General features: G+C 44.3%; 3 protein-coding genes across 9 annotated transcripts in view; 2 read left to right on the top strand and 1 right to left on the bottom strand.

Moving 5' to 3' along the window:
• Nucleotides 1-221: 221 nt before the first annotated feature.
• Nucleotides 222-8885, bottom strand: bag5 (BCL2 associated athanogene 5). 3 transcript variants are annotated; one of them, XM_071906140.2, is made up of 3 exons: nt 8856-8885; nt 3317-4216; nt 222-2186 (listed from the first exon to the last, which is right to left on the bottom strand). In XM_071906140.2, exons 2-3 carry the CDS (start codon nt 4180-4182, stop codon nt 1646-1648), a joined length of 1407 nt encoding a protein of 468 aa, XP_071762241.1. In that variant the 5' UTR covers nt 4183-4216; nt 8856-8885; the 3' UTR covers nt 222-1645. The 3 variants fall into 3 exon arrangements, with proteins under 3 accessions (XP_071762241.1, XP_071762240.1, XP_071762239.1); XM_071906139.2 differs by lacking the exon at nt 8856-8885 and adding an exon at nt 7468-7752; XM_071906138.2 differs by lacking the exon at nt 8856-8885 and adding an exon at nt 6920-7031.
• On the top strand, nt 7764-14218 carry coa8 (cytochrome c oxidase assembly factor 8). The gene is made up of 5 exons (XM_071906141.2): nt 7764-8070; nt 9917-10114; nt 12462-12525; nt 12905-12995; nt 14064-14218. Exons 1-5 carry the CDS (start codon nt 7924-7926, stop codon nt 14182-14184), a joined length of 621 nt encoding a protein of 206 aa, XP_071762242.2. The 5' UTR covers nt 7764-7923; the 3' UTR covers nt 14185-14218.
• A 1282-nt stretch (nt 14219-15500) lies between these two features.
• Nucleotides 15501-17418, top strand: part of klc1a (kinesin light chain 1a) — a 55709-nt gene continuing 53791 nt past the window's right edge. For all 5 annotated transcript variants that reach the window (XM_078289487.1, XM_071906118.2, XM_071906120.2 and 2 more), the window contains exon 1: nt 15501-15939. The gene's annotated coding sequence lies outside the window, so the exon portion shown is untranslated. The remainder of the gene's footprint in view (nt 15940-17418) is intronic.

Here is a 17418-nt window from a genome sequence, read left to right as displayed (position 1 = left end):
GCCGTCGCTCATCGCCTGCCTGACTGCCGGCCCTGTGCGTTTCAGCCTTAATATGTCAATCCGGTGGATCTCACCACCCCGCCCTCCCCTCCCCTCCCCTCCCCTCCCCTCCCCTGGGCCTCTCACAGTCACACTCCTCCGTCAATAGAAAACATCGGGTAGAAACGAAAACCTAAAGCAGCAACAGCAAAATTACCCCACCCACCCACCCGCCCCTCCTCTCCATCTCTGAATTCAACCCTGATCCATTTATAGCCTAGCGAACACACAAAGTCACAACGAACATTTGAAACATATTTCAGACTAACGACTACACAAGCAGCAAGGGACTCATCTTCGTACCGCACGACTTCCCTTTTAAAACCTCCCGTCCGCGCCCGGCTGGCTGACGACATCGACACAGATTTGAGCCTCATGTTAACTTCGTCGGCGCCGCTTGATCGCAGCTCGCAGGAGAAAAATCTGTAAAGAGGCTCGCCTTTTCATTTGTCGTTTTGACCGGTTGCCCGCGACAGCTGTGGGTTTTTTTTTTTTTTTGCAGGGTTTGGGGAGTTTGCCACCAAAGTGTGGATTGGACCGCTACCAGAAACACAGACCAAACGCTGAGGGGATAAACAGGGTCAACGCAGGAGCGGAGAGTGACCTCACATCAATAATGTAAACTCCCACCGTTCCCTCTGTGACTACAACCTCTGCTTTAACACAGAGTTCGGCTGGGTGCTGCTGGGAAATGTCTCAGTTTTGATACCGCTTCTAAAATGCCCCCCAAAAACCTTTCTTTGATTAATGAAAGCACATTTCATTGTAGATTAGAGTAAATTATTTTCTGTACTTGCCATCAAACCTAGCTCAATTGATTTCCTCTATACTTGTTCCTGTAAGTTAAAAGAAAACCTGATCTCTGGTTGTAAATGGTCCAATAATTTTGCATTTTTTTATACTTTTTGATGTCTTAACACCCAAAAATCTTCACATTACCAACAGGTATCATAACTGATACCCAGCCCTGTTCACATGGAAGCAGTGGGTGACTTGTAATCTTAACTCCTGCTGTTCTCTCCCTAATTAGGTCACTGTATTTAACACATGGATTGGCTGTCTTCACTAGCAACTGACAGGCAAATTAATTAGGCCAGACAGGGATGCCGATGCTAAGCAATCACTCCCGGGTAACTTATCAATATCAACTGCAGTCCGAAGGATGCGGCCACTGTAACAGGCATTATTTAGTGCTTTGGCAGCAGGCTTAACGACCACACACCAAGACGACGACACAGACGACAACTCACATACACACACATACAGGAGATTTCAAAAAACGGGTTTTCTGTAAACCTTCAAAAAGCACGCAAAATGTCAGGAATTTAACATGAATTTCCAAAGTGTATTTCACAAAAGGAGTTCTTCGTTGTTGACTTCTCTTCAGCAGGGTCGGCCACAACTACCACGAAAAGACGAAAAAGCGCTGCTGCAGTGCATTCTGGGATTTTAGTCCGATATTTACAGAGGCCAGCCCATGGAGTGATAATGCAACAGTTTATATACAGACAGTATCAGCTCCTCCCGCTCTCCTGCAGTGAGTTCCCCCCCCCCAACATGGCCGTCACGTCCAGGAAAGATGTTCTGTGACCCATGTTTTTAGGAATCAGTACTCCCACTCGTCCGTCTTCATGTCCAGGTAGCTGAGAATGTTCTGGGCAAACTTCACCGCCTGCTTCCGCGCCATCTTGGTTCCCTCGTCGCCCTGCGGGTCCACGGCGTCCAGCGCCAGCAGCTGCTTGGTCAGCAGCTCCTCCAGCATCATGTAGCTCTTGTCGGCCCGCTTGCCGTCGAAGCCCAGCACCTGGGCCTGCAGGTCCGACAGGCTGCCCAGGACCAGCCACACGGCCCGGTGGGACGGGTGCTCGGCGGGGCCCGGCTGGCGGCGGGCCAGCGCCTCGCGGAGGTCCAGGAAGGTGATGACGGCCTGGACCTCCAGCACGGCGCGGCGGCGGGCCTCGCGGATGCACGGGTTCTTGGCCGTGTCCACCTGGTCCAGGTGGGTGAGGAGGCTCTGCAGCTCCGCCTTGGGTCTGAAGCTGAACTCGCCCATCCCACAATGCCGCAGGACCTCCCCCCGCAGGTGGGAGACGTGACCCCGCACGGCCTCGATCTCACGGATGGAGTTGTTCTGCGCCAAGTCGTACCTGATGAAACGCACACAATCAATCACTTTTTGTAATTCCTAGCACACAATCAATCCCTATAATCACATCTGCGGGGTCAGGAACACGACCACGAAACTTAAACCTTTCATGAGCATACTATACGTCCTGCTGCTCATATCCGCAGAGGTGCACTGATAGTACCCGCCGTATCAGAACCGGCTCGTACTCGGGTCAGCTGTCCTGATACCGATACTTTAATGAGCCGCGCTATGGTGCAATAAAATACTTTTCCGGCGGGAGGAAAAATGTCTGCAGTGTGGTGATGCAAAGCGCCAGCTGTGCCAAGCCAAGGTGTCTGGCAGCGCTGAGAGTGGAGGAGGCGAAGCAGCTCCATCAAACCAGCCAGGGACAGTCACAATGACACCAGAAGGCGATTCTGCCTTCAAAATAAAAGCGTAAAATTTGTCACCGCCACTTTTGGAAAAAAGCCGAATTATTATTATTATGTAATGTCGGTGTAAATATATGGTATGAACAGGATTAAAAGAAATTAATTCACTATAGAGCCCCCCCCGCAAATATATTCACGTAGGTACTTTGTATTACTGAAATTTCTGGAAGGTAATATTTTTTTATTCTGGCTGGTTTGCTGCTGGTAGGCGAACCGACATGAAAATGATGAAATGTCGCCGTTTGTGAAAAAGAATATTCTGCCAATTTTCTATTTTATTACTGTCTTTTATTTTCCTTTATGTGATTGAGAGCTGTTACGCAATTTTCAGTGCATATTTTTAATCAAATGAAGCTCTTGTTCCTGTTGTTTTATAATAGGCCAATATTAGGCAGCATGAATGAATGTTAACAGAGTGGTACTCAAATCGGCTGATCAACATAATAAAGTACTTGGTACTCGTATGGGTTCTGAAAAACTGGTATCGGTGCACCTCTACTCATATGTCAAAGTCTAATTCAGTTTTGCCCCGGTTCTGACTGTCTGTGTGTAGTATAACTCAAATCCTACTTCAACAAAGCACCCCCCCCCCCTTCAGTGTCTAATTTGGGGGGTGTTCAAGTGGTACTTCATGGTGGGAAAGTTGTATATCTGGTAATCCTGACAGCACATGAACGCACCACTACATCCTCTCCGATCAGCCGGCGGTGTTGCCTACCTGCGCGTGTCGTCTCCCTCCCCCTCCAGGTCCAGGTGTTTCAGCAGCCCGTTAATCTCCTCCACCACTTGTTTCCGGTAGTTTCTGACCGCCGCGTTCCCCGACACGTCCAGGGCGTCCAGCTCCACCAGCATCTCCGTCAGGATGCGCGACAGGTGGGCGCAGCTGTCCCTCCCGCTCAGGCCCATCAGCAGCGCCACCAGCTGGCTGCGCGCCACGCTCACCTTCACCATCACCTGGTTGATGCAGTGCACGGCCTCGTGGGTGTCCCCCGACAGCGGCAGGGAGAGGGTCTGCTGCTGCGTGCGCCCTTCGATCACGTCCTGCACGGCGCACATGCGGGTCAGCGCCCGGTAACGCGCCTTGCGGAGCGGCACCCTGCCTCCGGTCTTGACCTGGGTGAGCTTCAGGATGAGCTCCTGCAGCGCGTCCACCAGCTCGTCGCTGATCTCGGCCGCCCCGCCGGCGCGCTGCGGCGCCACCACGCCCTCGTCCACCAGCCGGCGCGCCTCCCGGCTCAGCTCCTCCATGGCCAGGCGGGACGGGTGGGTGGCGTTCTCCTCCAAGTAGCGCAGCATGCCCTCCACCTCCTGCGCGGCCCGCTTGCGCGCCCCCTGCAGCTCGGCCTTGCCCTCCGTGTCGACCTGGTCCACCTCCAGCAGCAGCCGCGTCAGCTCGCGCTCCAGCCGCTTGTACTCGCGGTCGTTCTGCAGGCCGCTGAAGGTGCAGACCTGCGGCCCCAGAGACGCCACCTCTCTCTGGATCTCGTACAGGCGCATCATGGCCGGGTGCTGCGGGTGGTACGGCTGCTGCTGCTGCATCGGATGCTGCTGCTGCTGCTGTTGCGGCGGGCCGCCATGGTCCATCCTCTTCCCACCATCAAAGGGCTTCCCAAACAGGCTGGAAAAAAGGCACACAGCAGGACAAAGGAAGTCAGAACAATAAGCAACAATTCAGGGCAGAGCGGAGCAGAGCCTCATTAGAGCAGGGCAGGGAGTTAACATGTTTGTCCACTGGCAACAGAGGCTGGATCACTTCAAAAGCTGCTTTTACTATTCTGACAGTCACATTTTTGGAACAGAACAGGACCTCCCAGTGATGTTTGGTTACCTGCCAAAGTGGCTGGTGGAGAAGACAAACAGAAGACAAACATTTACCAGCATGTGGTTGGTGACTGTTGTTAAACTCCCACCCTGATTACAGTCCAGAGGAATGTACAACAATGCAGTTGCAACTAGATTTTCTACCATTTACACATCAGCGGACCACGAGGCCCTAATTATGCTACAAGTCACAAGAAAGAACAGTGTGACAAGCTCTAAAGCTCACAGTAAACGCTATTTGTTAGAGAGGTTTAGGTTTGTTAGCCCATGTTGCTCCATAGCCTATTGGCAAACTGGGACAAACACACACAGTCTGCAGCTCACTTAAATCACCAACTAGAATAAATGTTCTGGGATTTGTCTTTGTGACACTTGTAGAGACAGACAACAAGTTTCACAGTACACAGCATACAGAACAAGGACAACAGGACCCCACATAAAGGGCAATATGGACTGTAGACTATACATATCATTGTAAATACATAGTCAACAGGAGTGAATGAATGAATTTGTGAGTAATAAATGTACCAAAGGAGCAATGAGATGTCTTTTCTTAACCTTGACCTTGTTTCTTGTGAGACAAAACTACAGGATAATCTAATGATAAAAGACAAAAGAATAAATGACCACCAAATCCATTCACATGAAATTCTGCCTAACAACCAGGCAAAAAAAACAAAACGAACGAGGTTAACCTACATTTTGTAGTGACAACCGTTCGAAGCATTAGGCTCCTGTCACAGTTATAAGCTAACATGATGCTGATAGCTTCCTAATCCACACAAAAAGCATCCAGCCTGTCCATCTAGCTTTAAATGCCGAGCGAAAAAATGCAGCTGACCAACAGCACCCAAAATATTCAAGTTAAGAACATCAAAAAGATTCAGTCAAACTAAAAGCCTTGTGAACTGCGTCACACATGCCTCAAGCAGTGAAATCAATTCCCAACTCAACACCACTTACAAAAACTCCACCAGTAAAAGCAGTGACCAGAGATGAGAGGTACTTACTCTGCTAAATAACAGGGATCTTATAGTATTTTAGTTGCCTAGAAGTCAAGGTAGCTCTGCCTGGTGTTGCACACGACTGTAAATTCATTATGTTCATTAAGTCACAGTATACAGGTCATTCTCTGTAGTTTTAAAGAGGAAGGGTGTATCAAGAGGAAGGGTGTGTCCCAGAAGTGAAAGACTGTGTGTGTGTGTGTGTGTGTGTGTGTGTGTGTGTAGCCTGAAATTTTACCCACGAGACAGATCTGGCTCCCCCCAGGGATTATCGAGAGTGTTTGAATATTTGGCAGTTCCTCTCAGATTAGGGCTGTAGGTAAGCTCGATTCGGTGTGGGATAAAACATATTTGGTGTCAGTCAAGCACGCATAATCCTCCTCACTGGTCAGGCGTTGCAATGCACACCGCCGGGATGACTACCTGAAACGCTGGCGAGCACCGGTTTGTGAATTGCGAGGAGCAACCTGAAGCCTTAAAATCTCTACTTTGGATTCAGAAAAAGAGAGCAGCAAAACTGTTCACTGAGGGATTTCTTTCCCCATCAACCCAAAAAAACCCAAAACTGCACAGTGTACATCAAAGCCCACTTTTTATATCTACAGGGTGAATGGTAACACAAAGGATTAAGATAAGAAAAGGATTTTAGTTTTTGCAACAGAACATGGCTCAGGGGGAGAGGTTGCATCATGAGACAGTCTGTCATTATCAGACAGAAGCGCCTGGAAACATGATGCGACCGCTGCATGTGAATACTGTAGCCCACAATAAGATATTTGTTATTCATAGAATCAATATCATTTATTAGAATAGATAGGATTATGTATGAGCGTTCCCCAAAGTACTTTATGTAAGAGGGAAGAGGGATGGGCATCTCCAGAATAGAGAGGATGGATGTTTGCCTGGGCAGAGCTTACAAATCTGAGTATTTATTAGGATAAGCTCAACAAAAAAAAAAAAAATCCACATGCAACCAGCTCATGCCTTTAGTTTGATCCAGTAGAGAGGCAGGGAAGCAGGAGCAGCTCTGGGCTCTGTCTGATGTAGTGTGATGATCTGGAAGCTAAGAATAGGTCTGGTAGTAGGAATCAAGTCTTCCTTCCTCTGAGTCACACAGCATGGCACATCAGGCCTGGTGTGATGGAGGTAATATGGAATCAGCATCACTGCCTGATATTTCCCCAAACGTTCAAGCACCTTTTTTCCAGCTCCAAGCAGAGCTCAGCACCGGTGGAGCTGCCTCCACCGGCAGGGATTTGCGCATTATGTCGCCGTAGAAAATCTTAGGTACTGGCCTTTGTATAAATATGAAGATTCCCACTGCAACAACCGAATTTAAAAAAAAGACCACACACCTGCAGACTTGTCATATAGCATCACTGTCTTTATCAGTATCTCCTAAACCCACATCGCATCTCATCTGTCAGTTGCACAGTAGCAAATACCAGCCTGCCATGTCTCACCGCCTTCCCAAATGCGAAGAATATATCTCTCACCTTTTCAAAACTCCGAACACATTCGCACACATTTTTAAAGATGTCTGTTTCCATCAGCTAAAAGGCAATTCCCGGGGAAACGTGGCATCCACACGGATAATCCAAAAAAAAATTTTCAGTGAGTGGGTTTTCAGATGCTGCTCCGGTCGCTTCAGCGCCGTCCAGATGACTGCGGTCGGGCTGGAGTCGCCCCGCCCACAGGCTGAAGGGCTGCTTCGAGCGAGTCGTGCCTCAAAATGTACAGTTAAATAACTTACTGGACAGACTTGTACGTTAGTGAAGTCTACAGAGCGCTGACACGGAGCGGTTTGGATCCAAAATACGACGATTAGACCTCTCAGTTAAGCGCCAAGGGAGTAGCATTACACAGCGGCTGCTTTATCCACGTCCGCTGTTCTGTGAATAGCATTGTCTGTGTCAAGCTAGGTACAGTAGCTGCGTTAGCTACCGTTGATCACCTGACTGTGCCCCACCTCGGTCAAATGACTGTAACTTTCTGTTCTTACGAAATTTGTACTACTTAACCAGCTTTATAATTCAATTCTTACCTGCATAGCCAACGTACAGCCATCTGAATTGATGTGGAAAGGTGCGCACCTCAGACTCAAGCTAAACATTAGCCTAGGCTTTACTACCTAGTTACTTTACTGTTCACAAGCATGACCAAACACGGAGTTTCTCATTACAAATCAATGGAATTAAAACCCCGCGATATCTGCATCGACTCGTTTTGACAAGCAAAGCATGTAAACAGACGTCTATTTTACAAAAAAGAGGTTCATATCAATACAAAACGACATTTATCTATTTGTTATTCTGCGGTAGAGTTGTTTGACTATTTGTAAAGCGTGTATGTTTTGGTCGTCCAGCATTTTCTGTTCCCGACTCACGTGACCGCGCGTCTTGAAGAAGGACATCAACATGAACTGAAGTGCGGGGCAAACAGGACGCAGCGTCGTATTTATATCTCAAAAACGCCGTTTAGGAGAGTTATTGCAACCGAAATGGCGTCTAAAACAGCGGCATGTTTGTTATGGAGGATATCCTGTCCCTTTAATCTCCAAGCTCATCTGCGCCCGCCCAGTTTATCAGCAGTAACCAGGCGGCAGTGCAGCTCCAAACAGGCAACCCAGCAGGACAAATCACCCAAGGTTCGTGAATCATCATCTCATCTACTGAACCAGAAATATTACCGTTAAATTACAGTAGATTTCGGAGTTGGATGTTTCATATCCAGTATCCAGTGTTATGTCTACCGGCCTTGAGAGGTTGTTGGCATGGTTTTGTCTCGTGCATATATCTGGTTGCCATGACATTGCTTCTCCTGGAATGGTTGTCAACATTTTGTCAGCAGCCGAAACTTAGGCAACACTTTTGCAACATCAGTGGGTTTACTAACTACTTAGCACAGTGGCAATAGATGGACCCAGTATCCAAAGTAATGCCCCCCCCCCCCCCCCCCCCCCAAAGTTCTACAAATTGTAGATTGATAATTGTCTTTTTTACACTCCAATCTAGGAATTTAGTCTGTTAGTTATCTAAAACTTACAAAGAGTGTATCGGTTGTATAACGCTAAACTTGTATTCTTAGATAACCAGTGTTTATAGCCTAATAAGGATGGGACAATATGCTCATCTCACAGTAGGATTTGATACTTGATATCGGGTTCACGATTCGATACAACCACGATACAATGTAATAAATAAAAGTTAAATGACAACAAAGTATTTTTTTCTGAGCCACAAATCTTTCAAGCAATGGCGCTGGCTCGCTAGAATGTAAACAACAATTTCAAGATATCATTACAAAGTGCAAATCATATAATTTCAATGGACAGTGTGTGAAATTGTGATGGTCAAGCTGATCGTTTCGATATATCATCCCATCCCTAGTTTCTAATAAAATTGAACTGACATTGTTAATAGCTGTAGCTACCTGCTGTCTTGTCCCTCTGTCCTGCAGCCTGCTCTTCTTCTCACTGCTCTTCTCCTCATGAAGTCTGGTTAGAAATGATAAACAGACTTCAGTGGATCCTGCTCATTAGTGAAACCACGTGACATCATCTCTGTGTGTATTTAAAGCTCAACTATTTACTTAACTTTTAACTTTTCCCCTCACCCACATGATTCAGGCGTTTTTCCTTTCAAATTTCCATCCTGTTTGACCATCACAGTCTTCCTGAACCAGAAGCCAGTTTCCTGTGTCTGTCCTAATTTGTGATCTGTTTTAAAGTTTATTTTGTCGTCTAGTTTTAAACATTTTGGGGATGTGGGACTGGTCAACCGGTCGGGTCATGACCTGCTCCCAGTAGACCAAAACCATTAGAGTCTAGGCGGCAGGCTGACTGTTATGTTGTTGACAGCATTTTTACTGAGAGATGTAAACAAACACAATGTGACTTTATCTCTGGTTTGTTTCACTCATTCATATTTTTTATTTAGCCCCCATCTTTGTTGCTCAGCCTCATCACTGTGGTGTTTCTGCACTGCACTTCCCACAGATCACCTGTCAATCAAACAGTGTGGGCGGAGCTTGGATTCTCTGTTGATGCAGTTTGAATTTCTCTTTTCTTTGTCTGTTCAGTCATGGTGGCTATCACTGCTCATGCTAACTACCCAGTTCTTCTTCTTCTGTTTGTTCCAAACAAACCGGAAACGTAAAACACATCGCTTCCAGGACTTTTCCCAGGAAAGAGCTACCAGACACCGGCTGTTTAGAACAGACAATGGAAGAGCTTTCATCAACTGGATATAGGTTGAATTATTATTGTGTTATATCAACTGGCAATAGAGAGTAGCAAAATAGAAATGTATTCATATGAAAATGGATAATTACTTTAATCAGATCGACCTGCTGAGATTAAAAAATATTTTTTTCAAGACAGATCTTGCCAAGAAAACAGCATCCCAGCACAAAATCAAAGTTCTAGATAAACATCATCTGCAATATACATAAGCAAAAAATGTCTGATTTGTCTTGTCTCTCTTTGTGTGTAGAGATCTAACTTCCGGCCAGCAGCTGACTCCACACACGACTGGATTGGTCCCCCAAACCGCCTGTCAAACCTGCGGCCGATCATATACCACATCCCCGAGAACGAGACCGAGCTGCAGAAGAGGCTGAGGAACCTGAGGCAGGAGACGGAGGACTGGAACCACGAGTTCTGGACCGAGCAGAACATCACCTTCAACAAGGTTGGCGTTCACAAATAATGAAAATGTCTTTATTGATTTTCTTTGGGAAGTCGTCTTTTCAGAGGTCAGTCGACAAAAACATTATCTTCTGGTTGCAGCGCTTTCAGGAAAGTTACCGCACAACAGCAACAAAAACATGACAGTAAAATCTTTATTTTTAACATTTTTATAATGCATGTCATTGAAGATCATCCCCACAAAGAAATCACAACATTATTAATTAAGCAGAACCTTGTCACCATTATCTGTTCTCCAAATCAATACAATGAGAAGGGAGAAGGAAAAGTGTGAGAAATCAAAAACACAAACAAGTTATTCTCATATCATATGACATAAACATAAAGGCGTCATCATTCTCCTTTCCTTTAAGAGCCAGTCATTTGTGAAGGAAGGGATTACTGACAATGAAAACGCTCCTTTAATTCTAATCAGTTTTGCATTTTCATCAAGAGAACTGGTCTGTGAACAGTGTGTCTGTGGAACTTGTAGCCATCGCTCAGCTGTGGCTGAGGGAGAGAGCAGCAGAAAGGCTTCACTGCCCTCTTGTGGTAATAAAAGACGTGTTGAGTTAATAAGAGATAAGACATTCATCCGGCCCTCGGTTCATCTGTCTGTCAGTCTGTCTTACAAGTGCAAGTTCAAGTTTGTTTATCTGTATAGCTCTTTATCACAAGCATGTCTCAAAGGGCTGTTCAGAGGATGAGCCAATTACGTTGGTCCAGTTTCTGTTGCTGATGGAGAGACACAAAGTCTGTCCTCTGTAATGGATGTGGTTTAAAATGTAGTGAAGTGCAATACTTCGGCAAAAATGTAGTCAAGTAAAAGTAAAGTTACAGACTTTATGAAATACTCAAATATAAGTACACAAAAAAGCTACTCAATTACAATAACGTGAGTAAATGCAATTAGTTACTTCCACTCCTGTTTACACCCTAACTATGATAGAGTGTGTGTTCAGCTGGTGCAACAGGCGGCAGATTTTTGTCTTCACACTGCTCAGAAAAAGTGAGATCTGTGTCACATATGAACAAAAAAAAATCTGATTTGGGCTTCCACCTGTAATATGCACATAGCTTAAGCGTTTAAAGTAATAATCTGCAATATTTTCATATAATTAAATGTCTGTTTTGCTACTCTTATCATCAATTGATACCATACAAGTGATTCAACACAGTTCATGAACGCTTTTAACACCTATGAGTGGGTCCTCTGCTGCACAGGAAGGGATGCGTTTTATGTTTAAGAAAGCAACAACAGTGGTTTGTTTGGGATAAATACAAGAAGGCAGAAGCAATATAAGAGGCTGCAGTCGACGCTGAGTGTCTTTATTATTACAGCATGTTGGGCCAGTGGCTCCATGGACTGCAAAACACCTAAACAGTGACCGCTTATCACCAAAGGTATCGGCAGAATCAAGAAAAACAAGATTCTTGCGGATTATCTCTTTAAAATCTACAGTAACACACATATCTGGCATATTAATTACTCTACAGGCTCGGTGTTTTCTTATTTTTCATACTCTGTAATGGATGTGATTTAAAATGTAGCTGTACAATACTTCAGCAAAAACGTACGTAAGTAAAAGCATAATTACTGACTTTAAAAAATACTCTGAAGAGTACAAGTACACAAAAAAGCTACTCAATTACAGTAACATGAGTAAATGTAATTAGTTACTTCCAGCCTTGTCCCTTCTGGTCCCGGGTTTGGTTCCCATGCAGGTTTTAGCACTAAAATTGTTCTAATTGTTCTACTTGATGAATACAGAGGATGTGCTAACATGGATTTAATATCAGACGAGATGATAACCAAAGATCAGCCAGGAACAATTATATATTTTCAGTTTTACCAGTTACCTCAGTCCAAGAGAAGTAAACTTAAGGGAAATCAAACTAAGGAGAAATGTAGTTATTATATAAGTATATTAGAAAAAAGTGCCTAACAATTTTCTGTGTAAATAATAATCAGACCTTTAAATCTGATCTTTCGGTCGAAGTAGAATTTCCTTGCGGGGATCAGTATCATATTATCATTGTTATCATTATTAATCATATCTCTAATGATGTTTCTGTCCTTTTGAATGTGAAGCTGTTATGGAAATGATGGGTGTTATTGGTCAAATTCCTATTTTCACCAGCAGAGAGCAGCATTGCACAAGAGAATCTGCTCTTAGATACTGAGATACCCACTGTCCAGGGATCACAACACAGATGAAGTTTATTATGCTGTTTTTCTCATCCGAATAACTACATTCAAAACTTCATGAGAAACTTAAAAGCCTTGAGTTTGGTAGAATTCACCAACAAAGACATTTTTAAAACGTCTTAATTCTGTTTTTTCTCTGCAGGAAAAGGATGCTTTCATCATCTCCCAGCTGAAGGCAGAAGGCTTGTCAGAGCGAGATGAGCAAGGTGAGCAGATGCAGCTAATTCTGCATATTATACTGTGAGCGGTTGGTGGCTTATCCGCAGGTAGAGACTCCTTTGCACTCCCCAAAATCTCCCGTGTGCGGGCGCTTTGAAGAAAAGGAGATTAAATTCTTAGAAGTAGAAAGGAAACTCCGGCACACCTCGCTCCTGCACAGATCATAAATTCAGTCACAATGCATCAGTCGCTTTTGTCTGACAGGTGGAGACGGATGGAGCTCAGGTGAAAGCCTGATGGACCGCGAAGTCAATAAAGTGACAATGCAGAAGCACGGTGAACGGGAGTGTCTTTATGTAAGAGCAGGCGGTTTAAAAAGGACGTGAGAATCTGATGTTCTCTGCTGTGCCTTCTCTCCTCCCTCAGGACGAAGGCGATCTCTGAACAGCGAGGAAATGGCAGTGTTTTACAAAAGCTTCTTGGACAAAAACAGAATAAGACATGCAAATTACAACAAGTGAGTATCTCCCATGGTGCCGCTGGGCGGGCGGGCGGGCGGGTTTTCCTCCATGGGAGCTGCCTGTGCGTTGTGCTGGAGTCTGTTATACCATGTGTACAGAAAACAACAAACATCTCAGGCTTTGAAGAGCTGCACTTGAATTAGAATTGCAAAACGGCTGCCTGGCTTTAGGTTCTAGATTCATGTGGAAAGAGAAGGTTCCCGCCCACACACACACACACACACACACACACACACATCACCTCTGCACCAGCTCTTCTTCTTCTGTGTGGGCTTTAAACTCTGACGTTTGATTGCACCATAAAGGGGAGAACAATACTGTCCTTGTTATTCCTCGCTATTAGGCTTTAGGTGTTGGCACACTGAATAAATATAGTAATATAAGATTGTGCCCCTCCCTTCCCCGAGTATTATTTCCTTATTGTTTCAGTCTAGCTGAAACAGTTTATCTGTGTGCAAATGAGCTTCCAGCAAAGTTCAGGCTTTATTATGTTGTGCTGTATGATGAAATAGCATTCTTTGATCTACATTCAGTCCCAATATTGTTCAATTCATCTCTGAATTTCCCCTAGGGGATCAATAAAGTGCAATCTTATCTTGTCTTATCTTAATGTTTAAGGTTGCCAGCCAGCTACTGTAGCATCATGTATTAAGTGTTGCCATACAACTAGATTTGAATGTATATGTATATAAGTATATTCCAAAATGCTTCATTTAAAAAAAAACAAAAAAACATTACCTTAACTTTATAAGTCCATATATCTTAAATTGAGGGGATCCAGTCTGTAAACTTCATTATCATTTTGTCAGTTAAGAACTTAAGTTACCTGCCATCATTTAAAAAAGTACCATAATTTGGCATTTATTTTGTATTTGTGTTTATATTTTAGGCATTTAGCTTACCCTTATCCAAGGAAACTTAAAACGAGTGGAACAACAGAAAAAGAAGACTGGATGTCACTTTTTCCAAATGGAACTAAACTTTCTATAGAATCTCATTTTGTGGCAGCGCAGCATAATCTGTTATCTGAAGTCTCTGTTTCCCTCTTCCCCTCTGGCTACCAGGGAATGGTACCGACGCAACTTCACCATCACCTTGCTCATGGGCCGAGTCGCCCTGCACAGCGCATGGAGAACTGTTGCCGAGAGACGCAGCAGCGAGAAGAAGAGCACTCCTACCACCTGATGATAAATAAAGTTTTCACCCACCCTCCCCTCAACTGAGTGTTTGTCTTTATTTTTAGTGCGCTGTGTACTTCTGTTATTCACTTGTGTCTCAAATGACTTTTTCTTTTCAGGATTTCAGTTTTTTGGACATAAAGCTATCACTCATTTCTAATGGGAGATTGCTGTCTCTCTGCTTACTTCTTTGTGTGTGTGTGTGTGTGTGTGTGGTCCCTGAAGTACATACATTTTCAAGACTCATCTGGAGACAGAAAAAAAAAGTGAACTATTATTTGATTTATTAGCTCAGTCTGTCTCTTGTTGTGACGTCCATCTATCCTGCTCTTGCACTTACATTGAAAAACAGTGTTAATCCTTCAGAAGCGATCCATCTGAAGAGTGTTGGCTAGTAAAATTAATTGAAATGAACGGCTCTATTGAGTCTGTTCACACCTGCATGCGTGTTATTAGAAAATCCAGTTGTTCAGTCAGTGATTTCCTACATTTCCCAGAATTACTTGCAACAAACCCCAGAGAACGAGCCTGAACTTGTTGCATTCAGCTGTGGGTGTTGTGTAGATGAAGAGACCAACAGTGATAGTGATAGTAAGAGCAAGAGAGTGGCCCTTACTCAAAGCCCAACCTGTCTCTCTGCTGCATTGCATTCTGGTCTCTCTCCTGCTCCTGTGGGTGGAGAAATTGGTCTCTCTCCTCTTCTACGATGGATTTCTCCCTGTATGATTGTTGAACGTCTCTTGGTGCAAAAATGGCAAATAGAAAGAAGCCCTCGCTCTTTGATTCTGAGGAACTGACACCAAAACCTGACGTTTACCGTTGATGTTTTAGATTGTTGAAAGATGTTCTGCTATTAAACTCCATTGTAGCTGTGCGGGATATATCTCGATGTGACTTCAGGCTGTCTACTTTTGACCAATTATCCGCTAGAATCAGAGAAATAGACCACAGCACAACAAAATGGACCCAGAAATGCAAGGCACTGCCAATAGCAGTTTTTAACAGTGTTAAAAATATATATATATAGTGCATTTTATTTGTACTGCACTTTAATATTCATATTCATATAATAATAATTAACAAAAAGTAAAGTTAACAAGTAAAAACCCTCCTGAATAAATAATATGATAATAAATATTTTAAGTGTTTTAGGGTGGATTCTTCCAGATTTTTTTACTTTGCAGATTAGTTACACCATTAAATTAACCGGTGTGTTCAACGTGCACCGCCGCTTTCACTTTAATCTAGGAGATGACATCATTATCTAGGAAGAGGGGGGGCGCCGCCGGGCAACGCCATTTTCACGCACCGCTCAGTCAGTGGACCAGCGAGCTGTCATCTTCGTGGGCTGCTAGTCAACTTTTTAGCCCCATGAAGCCGCTATCAAGTTAGTTTTACTGACCTGTTCCTACCATGGAACTAAAGGAGAACGGAGTTTTCTTGTATTTCTTAGTTTAAGTCACTGTTTTGCTAGATAGGTGGCTAGCTAAGTATGTAGCTAGCTGGTCATCATTAACGTTACCTCCGCGGTTGATGCAGTGAAGCCAGCGTCGATCAGCAGAACCCGATCACAGCCGCGACACAGCGACTGTTTGGAAATTTGGTTTTGTTTACTCCTAACTTTGATGTTTTTAGGTGTGTCGGCTAACGTCGCAGGTTCAAGAACCAACACCTCTATCTAAAAATAGTCGTATTTTACTTGTTAAGTGGCACAGAAACCTAACGTTACAGTCTACATTGGCAACGGATGTCCCAGAGAACGGTAAGAGTGGCTCAGTCTATTTCCTGGGAAATGGTGCAATTCCATGTTAATCGTTAACTACATTCAAACATATTGGTGTTGTGTCATATTTTCACGCTAATATTATTTTTGTTAGACAACAAACATTTGAGTGATTGTATCATTTGGGCAGCCCTATTGTACAGCATTAACTCCGTGTTGTGATTTTATTCAGTAAACATTAGTTGCAGGAATTAGACGGCATTAGCAGATTGACTGTCAGTGACAGTGCTAGCTCAAAGTTAGCATTGCAGTTAGAGTGGCTGAGGACAACTGGCTAACTGGTTCTTCAGGTTAATCCAATTGCAAGCGAGATTGGTCGAAGCACCAGGAACTACTCCCATGGACGCTGTCAAATAATGCCAAACTACTGTGCAAAAGGTGGACTGCTCATTGCTGCACGGAAAAGTCTGATTGTGAATTTTAGTATAGCTGTGTTGGATTCTTGTCATTGATATTCAGAGCGGGGTGAGCGCTGTGAAAGCTGCCTGTGTTGAGGAGACAGATTCAGACACCGCCAAGGGACAGTGGATCTCAGTGTAGGACCCACAGCTGCAAGACTGAGAGGTGTCTATGAATATTATGAGATTCAGGAGACAAACACACGCACACCGAGTCTGCACTGCAGAAATCACAAGAACACACAATCTGTGAGTTTTGTTTGCCCTGCCCTGCAGTCTTTAATGTTTAATCTACCTGGAGTACTCATGACAACGTGTAGGTCTCCTCTGTTCCCCTGGGACGGCTTGTTGTTGGCTCAGAGATCCCAGAGGTTTTATGTGTCAACCTTATAGTGTGCTGGCTGGGAGTAGGGAATGATTATTATGGTGGGGTCTTGTTGTAATGCTGTAACTCAGCCGCCTCATTGAAAGCTTTTGGAGGTACAGTTGGTCTGTATAATATGTACATAAGCCAACCTACAACAAAAACACAGCACTCACTAAAACCTGACACCTGAGGCACCACACCTGAATGTATGGTGCTACCTTTGTTCTGGAGCTGGTGCATTTTAATTTATTTTCCTACTGTAGGCTTTTAGACGAAGCAATTCTCCATAGTGATCTACCGCGCATATAACTGTAGAACAAACTTCAATTCTTATATCAGTAACATGACAAGCAACCGAGGGTCGAACCCACAGCACCCAGACAAGAGATTCAGTAGCAGCAAAGCTTTGGCTCTCACCCGTTCCTTCAAGCTTGCTTCTCTCGCTGCAGAGAATCAAAAAAAAAAAAATCAACTAATGTGAAGGAATTTTTTCTCAATGAAATTACAACTGCTCTAGTAACACGAGGACATACGGAAAACACAGAGATCACAGGACCTCATATTCAGTGCAAGACATAATACAGACAGAGGACTACACATCACTGTGTATAATACATTCAGTATTCAGAGACCCACAGAGATGTGACTTTGCTCGAGTCCCAAGCCAGTCGAGTCTTGAGGCACAAGTCTCAA

Source organism: Centroberyx gerrardi, chromosome 17 (assembly GCF_048128805.1).
Source record: "Centroberyx gerrardi isolate f3 chromosome 17, fCenGer3.hap1.cur.20231027, whole genome shotgun sequence".
Taxonomy (NCBI): domain Eukaryota; kingdom Metazoa; phylum Chordata; class Actinopteri; order Beryciformes; family Berycidae; genus Centroberyx; species Centroberyx gerrardi.
Note: the sequence above shows the minus strand (reverse complement) of the source record. Positions and strands in the feature narration are given on the sequence as shown.